General features: G+C 55.6%; 1 protein-coding gene across 4 annotated transcripts; it reads right to left on the bottom strand.

The window, feature by feature from the left end:
- Positions 1 to 347: 347 nt before the first annotated feature.
- On the bottom strand, positions 348 to 12,015 carry Nsmce1 (NSE1 homolog, SMC5-SMC6 complex component). Of its 4 annotated transcripts, XM_070004298.1 has the most exons (10): positions 11,931 to 11,969; positions 9,716 to 9,790; positions 9,082 to 9,127; positions 8,545 to 8,706; positions 2,893 to 3,014; positions 2,655 to 2,732; positions 2,295 to 2,441; positions 1,370 to 1,486; positions 642 to 762; positions 348 to 519 (listed from the first exon to the last, which is right to left on the bottom strand). In XM_070004298.1, the coding sequence occupies exons 2-10, from the start codon at positions 9,785 to 9,787 to the stop codon at positions 440 to 442; spliced, it is 945 nt and encodes a 314-aa protein (XP_069860399.1). In that variant the 5' UTR covers positions 9,788 to 9,790; positions 11,931 to 11,969; the 3' UTR covers positions 348 to 439. The 4 variants fall into 4 exon arrangements, with proteins under 4 accessions (XP_069860399.1, XP_069860396.1, XP_069860397.1 ...); XM_070004295.1 differs by lacking the exon at positions 9,716 to 9,790 and having other exon boundaries at positions 11,931 to 12,015; XM_070004296.1 differs by lacking the exon at positions 9,716 to 9,790 and having other exon boundaries at positions 8,545 to 8,722; positions 11,931 to 12,009.
- Positions 12,016 to 15,936: the final 3,921 nt, after the last annotated feature.

The following is a 15,936-nucleotide window of genomic DNA, read 5'->3' as shown; positions in this document are numbered from 1 at the left end:
GTGACAGCAGGAGGAAGAGGCAGGGGGGCAACACAGCCCCCGGCTGGAGCAGCCAGGAGACCGTGCTTCCACACCAAGGGACAAGATGGCCCTCAGGGAAGAACCTGACGCGCTAGGAGGCGGAGGCCAGGGCTCCAACTACAGACCAGCGGTTGATCAAGCCCTTTTTCTTTTTGGGAAGTATGTGGGATTTGAACTCGGGGCCTTGCCCGGTGAGCCATGCCTCCAGCCCTGAGCCAGTCAAGTCCTGATGGTACAGCAGGGAAAGGCCCCCGGGTGGGGCAGGACAGGGCAGGCTTCAGAACCAGGCCCATCCCTGGCACAAGTCTCCCACGGCAGCAGCGCAGGCGCAGCAACCCCACAGGGCGGGTTTATTCCAGAGTCCACAGGAACACAGAGAGCAAAGGTGGTGCTTGGCGGGCAGAGAGGCCCAGGGCGGCTAGTGCTGCCTGGCCCGCAGGGACTTCCTGCTGGTCCTGGAGACCCCCGCGTCCCTCTCCTTCTCGGGGTCGAAGACTTCTGTGGACAGAGCAGGCGGAACAGGCACCGTGAGGGGCAGGCACTCGAGTTTCTGCAGCATTTCAGGCTCAAGACCCCGGCCCTCGCCGGCGCCCCCTGCCCCGTGGCCCTGGGCCGCGCACCTGGTATCTCGTGGGGCCAGTAGTCATTGCAGTGGGGGCAGCGAGGCTCGGCAGTGGACTGGAAGTACTTGGCCACGCACGGCAAGTGCATCCTGATGCCGCACGTCTCGCAGCTTTGGCCCTGCAACGAGAGGACGACTAGCTGACACGCACCTCCCACCCGGCACACCTCGGAGCAGCTCCCGGAAGCGTCCCACGCCATAGCGAGACCTCCCCGCACACGATCCCAGGCCGCCTGGCCTGCGCGCACCGTGCTGGAGACGCACTGGGGTGGTTATGAAGTAAGTTGTTAAAAGAAGGAAACGTAGGGCTGGGACTGTGGCTCAGTGGCAGAGTGCTTGCCCAGCATGCATGAAGCCCTGGGTTCCATTCCTCAGTACCACATACACAGAAAAGGCCAGAAGTGGCACTGTGGCTCAAGTGGTAGAGTGCTAGCCTTGAGCAAAAGAAGCTAAGGGACAGTGCCCAGGCCCTGAGTTCAAGCCCAGGCCTGGCAAAAAAAAACAACCATAAATGCCCAGCTCCAGCCGGATGGCTGTGACCCCTCAAAGCATGGCAGAGGGGCGTGACAAAAACACCAGTGGACCCAGGAAGACATCCACAAGAACGCCTAGGTAACAAGTTATGTGCTGCAAGATCTGTGGGAGCCTGTGGAGAGGGGCAGTGCCCTCTGCCCTTTGCCCTCTGCCCTCTGGGGCACCGGGAGGAGGCCCCGCCCCCGCAGGCACCTGGATGAGGAGGCCGCGGCAGATGTTGCAGGTCTTCACGGCGTCGGGGTGCGTCTCGCGGATGTACTGCTCCATCTCCAGGATGGCGCGGCTGTGCAGGGTGAACTCGCCTTCCTTCTGTGGGCGCAGAACCAGCCATGCCCCGTGTTCAGCGCCACGCTCCCCGCCAGTCCCCAGCCCCACACCCAAAACACACGAGTGTGCGCTCTACCACAGCCCCAGACAACAAACGAGAGAAACTGAGGCAGAGCCCGAGACGGCAGCTGGGGATGCCCTGCTTCCAGATCTCAGCCCCTGGCTGTGCCTTCTGTGATGGGACATCTCCATCTGCACAGGGCCTGGGCAAGGAGGCAGCCCCCCCGGGAACCCCCACACCCGCTGCACCCAACCTCCTGGGCAGCACTGGGCACAAAAGCAGCGTGGGACTGTGAGGGAGCCACCTAGGCCAGGGGGCAGCTGGAAGAGGCCATGCTGGGAACGGACCAAAAGCCTCTCCCACACTGGGCAGGGCTCTCCCAGGAGCCAGCACCCCCCCCCCCAGTGACCCTGTGTTTCTGTCCTGCTCACCAGAGCTGGAGACGCCAGCCCCTTACCCGGGGGGGAATGACCCCAGGAGGTGACTCTCCTTCCTGCTCCTCTCCTCTCTCCTCCCACAAGCCCAGTGACGTGTGCACACACCCAGGTCAGGCACTGGATCCACACTCATAACTAGGTGCCCTGCCGTGAGTGCTCAGTTCATAAACCCTGGAACCCAAAAGCCTGGGGGAGCTGTCAGCTGAGCCACTAATGCCGGTGGCATCTGGGACCCAAGTCGTCTCAGGGCCACTGAGGGCCTCACAGCAGGTAAGGGACCCACCCACAGGGGTCAGCTGCACAAAACGTGGGGGAGAGGGCTGCGAAGTGAGCCTGGCTCCAGAGCACATACCTCAATCAGCCACTTGTTCTGCACAAACTTCTGTAGCACCTGCTCCGCCTCCTTCTTCCTCATCTTCTTACCTTTCAGCTGATCCACCAGGTTCAAAATGTTGGTGGAAGAAGCAAAGCCGCTTTCTGAGTCAATGATCAGCTCCAGCTGGAAGAGGGGGTGGTGGGTGCGTGGCTCGTGACAGGGGTCGGCGAAGCGGGGCAGCCGGCACGGGGCTGCCCATGCCGACGGGACTCGGCCGCTCCTCCGCCCGTCCCCAGCGTCCCCAGCACCTCCGCTCCCACGAGGGGCACCGGGCACCTGCGGGTTCCTGTTCTCATGGCCCCCCGGCCAGTGGGCAACAGGAGTTCCTATACTTACGGCCTTCCTAAAGAGATCCAGCTCATTCTCAGCAAAATCGGTGGCCATTTTGGAAACAGAAGTTGTAGCAAGATTGACCTAAAAAGTGAAGTGCTCACAGTGCTCAGGGTGGGCCCTTCGTGAAGAGTTAATTCTCATACAGACTCCCCCAACCCCACCCCAAGCACAAGAGGCCTCCATCCAGCAGCTCAGCTGTAGCGCCCGAGCACACCACTGGAGGGCGCTGCCTCACCCTTACCAGCGCATAAATGGGCCTCCCGTCATCTTCGGTGACGCCTTTCTTGATCTCTATGTACAAGGACTCCAGGACGCTGTTGATGGTGTTGATGAAATCCTCCAGCTTCTCCACGGGAGCGTTGCCTGGAAATAAACAGGCACAATGGGAGCCTCAGCACAGAGGCCAGGCTGGGTCACTGCCACTCCACGGCCACCCAGCCCCACCAGGGCCCCGGGCTGCCCTGCCATGTTCAGAGACGATCTGAGGCCTACTGAGGATGGAGGGACACAGAGGGCCCAGGGGACCCCTGAAAGGGGGGGGGGGGCGGGACCACCTGTGCGGCCCTGGATGAGCCCCCTCTGCCTGCGCACCTCCGACCTCACGTGTCCACACCCTTCCAGGAGTCCCAGCCTCGTTCTGGCTACACTGCTCTGGCCCTACTCCCTCACGCACAAAGACCAAGGCTGTGCTTCTGAGGGTGAGTTATTAACGTCCTGTCTATACACAACAGGCGCAGGGAGATAAAATAACTTGCTTGGAGTTTCCCTAACTTGGACACCGAGCCTGGGCCTGCCTGACTCCAGATCCCCAGTCCTGGGAACGTGCCACACAGGCTCCTGCAGAGCAAGCCCAGGCTCATTCCACACACTGGATGCCAGGACCATCACCTCTGCACCTGCAGCTTTGTCCCCAGCAAACACTCCGGGGAGAGGAGGGGGGAGGGGAGGCGGGGAGGGGGAGGGGCCGTGCTCCATCCCTTGGGCTGAAGCATGTGATGGATGGACTGGGCCGTTAAGGATGGGCCTCAGCCAGGCCTTTTCTCCAGTTCACTTCAACACGCTGCTCCTTCTACTGAGGATGTATTTTCTCCTTTTGTCTTAAATACCAATGTTACTTAATCTTGCCACATCGGGGGGGCCCATGCCCCAAGGCTGCCCGGGGGCTTCACTGCACACGTGAGCATCTGGCACTCAGTCAGGAAGTCTGCTGCCTGGGCGCTGCCCAACTGTTTTGTTCTAAAGCAGTCACCCAAGATGGAAAGTGTTATTTTTAGGCAGAAAACAAGAACACCACCATGGGCTAACTCATGGGGCTTCAGCCCTCTCATCTAGGGGTACAGGGCCCAGTTGAGATGGAGAGCCATGGAGGGAGGGAGCCAGCCAGGCCCTGGGCTGGACTGAAGAGCAGGTCCCTGGGTGGTCTGGGAGCAGAGGGCGCAGGGAGCCCCGGGGTCCTGTCAGCTCCAGCTCTCAGCAGACGCCTGGGGGAATGGTGCTCTTGAACTGGCAAAGGCCAGAGGCTGGTGGCTAGGGGCGGGGCAGGGCATGGGTTCTAGCCACCCTCAGACAAGCTGGGAAGGCGTTCGGCTCTTTCTCAGCACACTGGGGCAGGAAGGGGCGGGGCTCGCCCAAGATCACAGGATCGCCAGGAACAGTCTGGGCCAGCAGCTGGCACGTGGCCATGAGTTGGACAGTGACCAGGAAGGCTTCCGTGGACAGGCGGTCGTGTCTGAGAAGTGGGCAGCGTGCCGTGGTGAGAGGCAGATCAGCTCACCTGCACCACACTGGCTGATGGGTACGGGGCCCCCACGGCCCTCTCCCCTCTTTGGACAGTGGATTTTCCATCATGCGGGGCTGACTGGCCAGCTCGGCCCGCAGGGGGTGGGGGATCAGGAAGGACGGAAGCGAGGACAGAGGGACTGGGGCAGGGAGGAGAAGCCTCTCCACAAATGGCACTCCCAAGCACACAGACACCAAGGCAGGGAGAGGGCACTCGGGGCAGCACTGTTGGGGGGGGCACATGCCACTCGTGGGTGTGCAGTAACCCTGTGTCCAGCCCTGCCCATCACCAGTCCTGCTGACTGGCTCACGGAGCCACGTCCCCCTGAATCATCAGGGAACAGGTCAGCTGTTCTCAGCAAATCCCAGCTACTGGCATGGCTGGTATGCACTCCCCTTTGACCCAACACATGACCAGTGATCATAGAGGAGGTGACCCGTACCCCAGCCTCCCGAAGGGCTCCGTGACCCCTGACCACCCCTCTGGTGCCCTCCTGAGGCCAATGGGAGCTGTGCAGGGGAGACGGAGGTGGCTGGCGCCCTGCGCAAGTGCCATCTCCTGGTCAGAGCACAGGTACTGCCCACTGCAGCTGCACAGGCCCTGCATGGCACCGCTGCTCTGGGAAACCTCGCTGCCCACCAAAGGCCTCCCATGAGGGCTCCACGGGGGGTTTAAAGCAGTGTACAGCTCTCCCGCTGCAGGGCCTGGAGCAGCTGGAGGGAGCAGATGACCACGCTTATCCTACCACTGCACCTCAAGGAAGGTCGCACGCAGCTCTAGCAAACGTGGCCCAGACTCCAGGGGCTGGCTTCCCCCGTAATGGCAGCTTCTAGAAAGCAGTAGGCAGGCCCACCTCCAACCAGCAAGCTCCAACCCTGCAAAGGACCACCACACCTGAGCCTTCTCTGTCTTGCTCCCAAACCAGCCTGCACCTCCAGCCAGACACCAGGACAGAGCTGCCCGGTGCTGACCAAGTCAGCCTAGGCATCTGGCTCCTCCTGTACTTTATCAGGACCCAGATCGGGGCTGGTGCCCAGTCGTATGCCCCTCTCCTGTCCTAGAGATCACTCCAGCTGGCTACATCTGTGCTGTCCAGTGGCCCTAGTCCTCTTCTGAGCCCACACACCACCCTGTACCCCGAGTGTGAGCTGGCCTCCCAGGCTCTGCGCCCCCTCCCACCCCTCCATCGCAGCCTGGGTGAAGCCAGCTACTCAATGCCCTGTGCTGCTCATTTGCATTGCCTTAACGCGTAACATTAAGGAAGATTTTCATTGCTTATGTGCGATCTGCAAAAACTTGCTGGAATTATCTCCTCAAACCTCCTCTATTTTTTTTTTAATTGTATTTTATTTTATTTGGGAACATACTGTACAGAGGGGGTACAATTACATGGGCAGGATAATGCATACTTTTCTTACCAAGCATTGCAGCCTCCTCCTTTGTTTACCCTTCACTTCCCTTCCCCGCCTCCCCCCTCCCCCCACCCAACCTCCTCTATTTTTTAAAATCAGGTTGAATGTTTTCTTCTTGTTGTGTTCTTAGAGTGCTCTATGTTTGGATATGAGCCATTTATCATGGACACGATTTGCAAATATTTTCCCTACGATTATGTTTCTTTTCATTCTAAAAAGTGAGCCGGGTACCAGTGGTTCACACCTGTAATCCTAGCTACTCAGGAGGCTGACATGTGAGGATCGTGGTTTAAAGCCAGTCCGGGCAGGAAAGTCCATGAGACTCTTATCTCCAATAAACTACTAGAAAACTGGAAGTGGTGCTGTGGTTCAAACGGTAGCGCGCTTGCCTTGAGCTAAAGAGTGCAGGGACAGCATCCAAGCCCAAAGTTCAAGCCCCATGACCAACCAAAAAAAAAAGTGTTTTCTTGTCATGTGTGTGTGTGTGTGTGTGTGTGTGTGTGTGTGTGTGCGCACACACACGCTGCTTCTGAGGCTTGAATTCAGGGCCCCTAGCGCTGAAGGATGGTGCTCAAGGATGGTGCTTTACCACTTGAGCCACAGTTCTACTTCCAGTTTTGCTGGTTAATTGGAGATAGTCTCACAGACTTTCCTACCTAAGCTGACTTGAATCTTCATCTTTACCTCAGCCTCTCCAGTACCTGGGATGACCGTCATAAGCCTGTAATCCATTTTCTTTAAAAGATCTTAGCTGGGCACTGATGGCTCACAACTCTCATACTAGGTACTCAGGAGGAGGATCACAATTTGAAGCCAGCCTGGGCAGGAAAGTCTGTGAGATTCTTTTTTTGGGGGGGACAAGTCTGTCGTGGGGCCTGAACTCTGGGCCTGGGCGCTGTCCCTCAGCTCTTCAGCTCAAGGCTAGCGCTCTACCACTTGAGCCACAGCGCCACTTCCAGCTTTTTTCTTTTTGCTTATGTGGTGCTGAGGAATCGAACCCAGGGCCTCAGGCATGCAAGGCAAGCGCTCTACCACTGAGCCACCTCCCGAGCCCTCTCTGTGAGATTCTTATCTCCAACTAACCACTAGAAAACCGGAAGTCGAGCTATGGCTCAAAGTGATGAATGCTAGTCTTCAGTGAAAGAGCTCAGGGACAGCACCCAAAACCTAAATTCAAGACCCACAACTGACAACAACAACAACAACAACAAAAGGGTTTTGCTATGTTGCCAGGCTGGCCTTGAGCTCAAACAAACTGCTTCAGCCTCCAGGCATACTGCTGGAACTCCAGGCACGCAGCACCGCTTCTGGCTTATATCACTGCGCTTCCAGAGTTTGAAATGTCTTAATCCAACGTGTGACACTCCCACTGTGTTTGGGTATGGCTTCCCACAGTCAATCAGTGAGGGGCAGAGCATTACAGCACTACGGAGTCCACACATCTGTCACTGCCTGGCAGCTGTGTCCATCTCTTATCGCCGGTGCATGGGTACAGCAACCCCAGGAAGACACAGCGGCTATCTGTACCATGTGCTATCTGGAGCTACCAGTCCCCCTGGTGGCCTTGGACTGTCCACAGGCAAGGAGTGCTCCTAGACACGGTCTACAGGACTTTCCTAAATAAGATCATAACAGCTTCAAAGGTTAAAAAGAGGCAAAAACACTTTCATTCTGACTCCAGGTACTGAACTGTAAAACTTCCCATCAACCTGGAAGCCCACAATCACTTACAAGACAAACTAAAAGGAAGCTGGTGAACCCATAGTACAGATAACCCACACCCTAGATAAGAGTCTTCCCCCAGTGTCTGGAGACCACTGAGTGACTCTTCAAAGACAAGAGCGGCAAGGTGGACAGGACTCATGGTCACACTCAGAACAAAGGCAGCAGGCAGCCACAGCTCCGTTATCTATAGCCAGCCAGCTCTGCCAGGCCGCACCAATGACACTGCAAACCTCAGAGGCCTGCGCATTACATGGACAGGCTTCCGCCTTTCCCCCCATACATCACATCCTGTCTGGACCTTCCCAAGGTGGGGTGCATCCCAGTAAACACAGGGTGCTGGGCTTCTCTGCGCAGGACCCCCCAAATCCCTAACCCGGTCCTGCATGGTGCACGCCCATTCTCCATGGATCTGACTGCGCAGGGCACTGGGACCCTTCTTTATCATCAAGGAACCAGTGCTTCTCGGCTCCACGCTGCCCTCCTCCTCGCCCTCAGCCCTGCTCCACTCCGCCCCTGTCCTGCAGACTCCCCAGACTCCCACATCCCCTTCCTCACCACTGTCGACTCGGCTCACCTTGCCTGTTTTTGTTCTACAGTTTTCTTTTGAAAAAAAAGTACAAAGAGAAAGGCAAAACTATAGAGCAAGAACCTGCCACTTCCCCTGCCCCGCATCAGAACTAGCAAAGACGACGCAGCGGGGCCGAGTCCCCGATCCTCGATGCTCACTCCCCAGGCCTCGTGCTCAGAGCAAGGACGAGCGCCCGGGAACTCCGACTTCCGGTTTCATTCGCAAGCCCGCCCAGGCTCTACTGCCCTGGCCAATCAGCGGCGACCCCGCCCCTCCGCAGGCTCGCAACCGAACCACCACCTCCCAGCTTCCGGGCCAAGTCCAAGTTGCCGTCTACGGGGCTGAGTGTGGCCTACGCGGGCAGGGGGTGGGCGCGGGAAGGCCGCGGGGGGCTGGGGCGGCACTCACGGTCGTGGACCTGGTAGCAGTGCTTCTGCAGGCGCCGCACGTCCCCCTCCTCCAGCACGCCGTGGGTCATCAGCAGCTGCAGGAAGCGCCGGTGCACGTCCGTCATGACGCTGTCGCCCGGGACGCCCGCGCGCCGCGCGCCGCCCTGCATGGCCACGGGAGCTGGAAGACACAGGAGCTGGAGACAGACACGGGAGCTGGAGGACACGGGAGCTGGAGACAGACACGGGAGCTGGAGACAGACACGGGAGCTGGAGACAGACACGGGAGCTGGAGACACGGGAGCTGGAGACAGACACGGGAGCTGGAGACACGGGAGCTGGAGACAGACACGGGAGCTGGAGACAGACACGGGAGCTGGAGACAGACACGGGAGCTGGAGACACGGGAGCTGGAGACACGGGAGCTGGAGACACGGGAGCTGGAGGCACGGGAGCTGGAGGCACGGGGCGCACCCTCCCTGGCTGACCCAGGGGCAGGCGTGGGGGCGGGCGGGCGGGCAGGGCAAAGGCCTTCACCAGTCTCCGCGTCACTTACCCGGGCTATGGCCTTGGGCAGACTGAGCGGGGGCCTCGTGTTCTCCCTGAAAAATCACAACCGCGTTGGCTGCTTACCAACTGCTAGGCCGTACTCAGGATTCTTCTTCTCTCCCCAGAGCGCTCGCACCTCGCAGGGAGCCTGCGTACTGTCTTCATAGTGCCTGCTCTCTAATAACACCATTATCGTTCCAGACCACAGAGATGGGGGCTGATAAACGTACAGCGCATGCTCTGATCTAAACACCTGGTCCTGCCGCGGGAACCGAGTGTGGTGTGGAGCTAGCCACAGGGCGCACACCGGGGCTTCCCAGACCTGCGTCATCTTAATGGTTTCCTCACTTGCATGTTAAAAATAGGGATCCTGGGCCAGGTGCCAGAGGATCACGCCTGTAACCCCAGCTACTCAGGAAGCTGAGATCTGAGGATCACTGTTCAACACCAGCCTGGGTAGGAAAGTTCATGAGACTTCTATCTCCAATGAACCACCAAAAATGAAAATGAAAAGAAAAGCCAGAAGTGGAGCTGTGGCTCAAGTGGTGTTAGCAATGCTCAGCTCAGAGATAGTGCCCAAGCTCTACCTCAGGGACCAGCACCAAAAAAAAAAAAAGGAAGGGATCCCTGGGCCCCGGCACCTTTCCAGGAGCTTCTGGCTGCAGTGGGGCCGGGGATGCTGAGGTGCTAACCTTCACTTCAGGAGACTCCATGATCTGAAAAGCAATGTGTTAGTTACCTGAAGCATAGTGCAGAAAGACTGAGCAGAAAGCTGAAGTAAATTCAATGTCTAAGGCTGCCAGACCCCAGCAGGCACATGGGACATGGGAAAGCCTCTCCTCAGTGCCCTCTTTCCCCACCTCTACCTCCCCCACCCCTGCCACCAGCTAGCAGTGGTCAGTTGCTCCCAATGCCTGCTAGACAGTTCCAGAATATCTCCACCTGTACAAAAAACAAATTCTGGGTAAGACTCAGCCTCTCCTTCCAGCATCCTCTACCCTTCCGCCTCCACTTCTGCTCTTTGTGGCCCCCAGGGATGGTACTGGCCAGTCACCCAAACCACAGAGGTTGGGCTCAGGCCTCCTCTTCCTCTGCCCCACAGGCAGCCAGCCGCTTGACAGTGGGGGTCCTGTCAATTGGTCAAAGGCCTGGCTGTGCTGAGCAACCCTTCTGTCTGCCAGGGAACAAGTGCACAACATGCTCCAGTCTGGAATATGAATTTTATCCTACAAATTCTGAAACCAAGGCTTCCAGACAGGAAGGTGACACTGACCAATTTCTATTGTAGAAAGTCATCTACTATGGGACCATGGAGTGGTTGTCACTGTGGTCTGACCATGGGGACAAACGAGGACCACGGCAGCCCTGATTCCCTTCAGATCTCCAGCAGGAGACACTTAAAGCTATCCATCAAGGTCATGGAAAAGGACAGACCACCAAAGACAACCACAACAGAGATATGGTTACTTTCAGGGATGATGGTTAGTTCTGGGCTCTGGATTTAGGCTGAGTCCAGAGGATCAAAGTTTGAAACCAGTCCAGGAAGAAAAGTCTGCAACACTCATATCCAATTAACCAACAAAAATCCAGAAGTGAAGCTTTTACTCAAGTGGTAGAGTGCCAGCCTTGAGACAAAAGCTAAGGAACAGCACTCAGGCCTTGATTCCAAGCTCCAGTACCATTACCAACAACAAAAATTCTTGAGCACCAGTGGCTCACGCCTATAATCCCAGCTACTCGGGAGGCTGAGATCTAATGGAGTTGGAAGTTGGGCAGGAAAGTACTTTGGATTCTTATCTCCAGCTACACTTCAAAACAAAAGCCATGAGATCTCAATCTAGGCAGGTAGTACCTACACCTGTATCCATCTACACAGGAAGTTTAAGTAGGAAGTTCAAGGTTCAGTCTGGTCAGGAAAGAAAAGAGATTCTACTTGAAAAATAAAAGCGAGAAGGGCTGGAGGCGTGACTCAAGTGGTAGAGCTCTTATCTAGTAAACACAAGGCCCTGAGTTCAAACCCCAATAAATAAAAACGTAAAGATGGAAAGATGTGCAAAGAATCAGCTAGCATAAATGTTAAGGGGGAGAATGTAGACAGGTTTGAAATGCAGCCATTTGGTTGGCAGAGGAGGGAAAGCAGAGTACTCCTGAAGAGAAGACTGAATGAGAGGGGTTCCCCAACAGGCATCTCTTACCTACTCAAGTAACCCATGTGTAATAAACCCAGCACACACCCCTCACGCGGGCCCGTGAATGACCTGCAGCTTCCCTCACCCCACTGAACGTGGCTGGGAAAGCAACAAGGACCCCCATTTTAGAAAGAAGGGATCTGAGGACATAGTCAATGATAGAGCCAGCCAAAGTCACACTTCCTGTTCTCAAGGCCATCACCAACCCAGGGCCAGCAAAAGAAAAAAGAACCATCAAGTTTTGATCACCCCCCCCCACTCCACCCCTACCCCACCCCTACCCCCCCACCCCCCTCCCCCGTGAGGATGAAATTCACATCATCTCAGACACAGAATTGGTTTGGAAACTTGCTCCCAATTTTTTGAGATCAGTTTGGAAACTCCCGGGTCCCTGGAGGGGGAGACAGGGGGTGAATAACGACTCCAGGACCCAATGCGTGCCGAGGTCCAGGCCGCGGCCTCCGCGGGCCTCAGTTTCCCCGATCAGCATGGAGAAGTCCCAACAACCCGCAGCTCCACACTACTCCGTCACAGCAGCCGGGGCGGCCTCCCCGTGGGAGCCTCGCCGCCAAGGCCGGCCTCACCCGCCCCCGTCCTCCTCCCGGGGGGCCTCGCCCCGTCCCTGCCGGCCCCGTCGCCCCAACCCCCCCGAACCCGCTCCCGTTACCCTCCACGGCGCCGGGAAGCCCCAGGCAGCGCAGGCGGTTGTTCCCGGAAGTCGCCCTCAGACCCTCCTTCGGGGGCGGGGCGGGTGCACACGCGGTGCATCTAATTGGTCAACGTCTAGACGAATAGTCCCACCCCCCCCTGCATGACGCAATTCCTTTTCCCACCCGCCCGCGCCGTTGTCATGGCGACGCGGGGGTCTGGAGGCGGAGTTGCCAGGGGCGCTGTTTCCCGCGCGTTTCGCGGAACTTGCGGGAAGAGCTGCGCGGCCGCCCGCGTGCTGCCCGGACCGGAAACGGGGGCGACCGCGCGTGCATCCCGGGCTTCAGCCCCGGCAGCCGCACGCCGCCGCCCTGCCCCCGGCCTCGGTTTCCCCTCGGCAGCCTGCGACCCGGCTCCTCGGTGCGCGAAGGTGGCGACCCCGGAGCCTGAGAGCTGAGGATCGCGGTTCGAAGCCAGCCGGGGCGGAAAAGTCTGGGAGACTCTGATCTCCAGTGGGCCACCACAAGGCCAGAGTGGAGCTGTGGCTCGAGGGGTAAAGCGCCCGCCTTGGGCACGCGAGCTCCGGCCTCAGGACCATCTCACACACACACACACACACACTCAGGACCATCACACACACACACAGGACCATCACACACACACACACTCAGGACCATCACACACACACACTCAGGACCATCACACACACACACTCAGGACCATCACACACACACAGGACCATCACACACACACACACTCAGGACCATCACACACACACACTCAGGACCATCACACACACTCAGGACCATCACACACACACACTCAGGACCATCACACACACACACTCAGGACCATCACACACACACAGGACCATCACACACACACACACTCAGGACCATCACACACACACACACTCAGGACCATCACACACACACTCAGGACCATCACACACACACACACAGGACCATCACACACACACACACTCAGGACCATCACACACACACACACTCAGGACCATCACACACACACACTCAGGACCATCACACACACACAGGACCATCACACACACACACACTCAGGACCATCACACACACACACTCAGGACCATCACACACACTCAGGACCATCACACACACTCAGGACCATCACACACACACACTCAGGACCATCACACACACACACTCAGGACCATCACACACACACAGGACCATCACACACACACACACTCAGGACCATCACACACACACACACTCAGGACCATCACACACACACTCAGGACCATCACACACACACACTCAGGACCATCACACACACACACACTCAGGACCATCACACACACACACACTCAGGACCATCACACACACACAGGACCATCACACACACACACTCAGGACCATCACACACACACACACTCAGGACCATCACACACACACTCAGGACCATCACACACACACACTCAGGACCATCACACACACACACTCAGGACCATCACACACACACACACTCAGGACCATCACACACACACACACTCAGGACCATCACACACACACACACTCAGGACCATCACACACACACACACTCAGGACCATCACACACACACACACTTAGGACCATCACACACACACACTCAGGACCATCACACACACACACACACACACTGAAGAATTGTGGTCAAGTCAAAGGAGGCTTCTAATGGCGGTGGCTTCAAGTATGTTCCAAACCAGAAATGGCCCGGTGTGCAGCCCAGCAAGGGAGCAGATGACTCCGGTGCTCCGACGTATCTGTGTGAAGGTAGCTCCCCTCCGTCCTCGGCCTCCCCACCCCTACAGGCTTGAGAAACCTACATGACCTCAGCCTCCTTTCCTCCTCTGTTGAGTTACAGAAGGCGGAGAATAATCCTAGTCCCCCAGAGCGTGGCTCACATCATCCTAGCTACTCAGAGGACTGAGATCTGAGGGTAGAGGTTCCAGGCCAGTCAGAAAAGAAAGTCCCTAAGACTGTTCTCTCCAATGAAACAGCAAAAAGCTGGAAGGTGTGTGTGTGTGTGTGTGTGTGTGTGTGTGTGTGTGAAGTGGTAGAGTGCCAGCCTTAAATGAAAAAAGTGAAACCCTGAGTTCTGAGACTCAAGAACGGAAGCCCCAGGAAAGTGGATTCAGTGATTTAGGTTAGGAGGAATACCAAAATAACAAGAGATTGGAAATCAAAAGGTAAGATGGAACCCCTCAGGCTGTGTAGCATGACCTCCACTCCAATGCCAGCACACTCCCTGTGAGCTCAGGGAACATTCATTGGAGCCTTCTGTGTGCCAGGCCTTGGGCTGACTGCCCCAAGACATTTCACTCTGTCCTTCTGACAGCCTACCCTGTGTGATGCAGAAGAGAGGCAGCCCAGGCCTTGGCTGGAGAGGAGGCTGAGGGAAGCGGAGGAACAAAGCCCACTAGAAGGGGTCAGAGAGGAAGTGAGGGAGGCTTGCAGTGTAGAAGCACAACCTTGAAAGCTCTTCTTATCACACATTCTTGGAATAGACAGAATGGAGGGGCCTCAAAGGAAGCCTTCAGTACATTCCAAAGAAACTAGACCACATTCTTGAACCACAAGGCAGTACAATTTAAAAAAAAAAAATGCAACAACAGAGACACCAAAAGCAGCCAGGCCACACCAAAGGCTATACCTTAAATTAGTAACTGCCCTGCTTCTGAGGAAAGGGGCAGGAAGTGCAAAGCTTTTCTGTTTTTGTTGTTTTTACACTTATAGTTTTTAAAAAAATAATAAAGTTATAAAAAATAAACCAAAAACAAACACTATAAATTTAAGAGGATAAGTTGAACCAGACATTGCACAATGCATATGAAGACTTAAAGAAATCACCTTTCTTTTTAGTACCTGTTAGTTGGAAATAAAAACGAAAGGAAGAAAGCAGGTGGCTCACACTTGTCAGCCTAGCTACTCAAGAGACTGAGATCTGAGCATCACATTTCAAAGCCAGCCTGGGCAGAAAAACCTGTGAGACTTTATCTCCAAAGAGCCAGCAAAAAAAAGGCAGAAGTAGAACTGTGGCTCAAGTGGTAGAGCACTAGCCTTGAACACAGTAGCTCAAAGACAACACCTAGGATCTGAGTTCAAGCCCCTGGTCCAGCAAAAAAAAAAAAAAAAAAAAAAAGTCAGGGGACTTGGCGTTGGTGGCTCACACCTATACTTCTAGCTACTCAGGCGGGTGAGATCTAAGGATCACAGTTCGAAGCCAGCCCAGGCAGCAAAGTCCGTGAGACTCTTATCTCCAATTAACCATCAGAAAACTGGAAGTGGCACTGTGGCTCAAATTGTAGAGAGCTATTCTTGAGCTGAAGAGCTGAGGGACAGTGCTCAGGCCCTGAATTCAAGCCCCACAAAAGAAAAAGAAAAAAAAAATAATGGAAGTGCCAACCAATCCTTCCCCAAAAGAAAAAGAAATGATTTCCACAGGTGAAAAAAGTTTTACATTCCAATGTGTGTGTGTGTGTGTGTGTGTGTGTTGTAGCCACCCTGGAGGATGAGCTGGTGTTTCTAAACTTGAGAAATCACATGTACCAATCTCATTGATAGGCATCTGGGTGGAGGAACTCTCTTGTATGCCAGAGACATTCTGCAACCTTGCCAGTCTCTGAAGGAAAAAAAAATAAATAAGAAAACTGAGATATCCAACTTGTAGTTTTAAACTGAAACCACAAAAGCACATTTCATATAATATTTGCGTAAAATTTTATCATGCTGATTCTAGGGATTGAACCTAAGCACTGTCCCTGAGGTTGCTTTGTTCTTGTTGTCGTCATCATCATCATCATCGTCGTTTTTGGTTTGGTTTTTAGCTCAAGGCTGATACTCTACCACTTGAGTCACAGCTCCACTTCTGGCTTTTTTGGTGGTTCATTGGAGATAAGAGTCTCATGGCTCTTCCAGTCTGGACTGACTACAAACAAGTATCCTCTAGATCTTACCTCCTAAGAGGCTAGGATTACAGCTATGAGTCTCCAGGCTCATACAATGAA

This window comes from Dipodomys merriami, unplaced genomic scaffold (genome assembly GCF_024711535.1).
Source record: "Dipodomys merriami isolate MVZ:Mamm:240054 unplaced genomic scaffold, mDipMer1.0.p SCAF_62, whole genome shotgun sequence".
Lineage (NCBI taxonomy): Eukaryota > Metazoa > Chordata > Mammalia > Rodentia > Heteromyidae > Dipodomys > Dipodomys merriami.
Note: the sequence above shows the minus strand (reverse complement) of the source record. Positions and strands in the feature narration are given on the sequence as shown.

Coding starts and splice junctions, on each gene's coding strand:
- Nsmce1 (XM_070004298.1), bottom strand. CDS start 9,787: ATGGAGTCTCCTGAAGTGAAGGTTAGCACCTCAGCATCCCCGGCCCCA. Junction 2,442..2,654: donor TGGATCTCTTTAGGAAGGCC/GTAAGTATAGGA, acceptor CCCCTCTTCCAG/CTGGAGCTGATCATTGACTC. Junction 520..641: donor CTGGCCCCACGAGATACCAG/GTGCGCGGCCCA, acceptor CTCTGTCCACAG/AAGTCTTCGACCCCGAGAAG.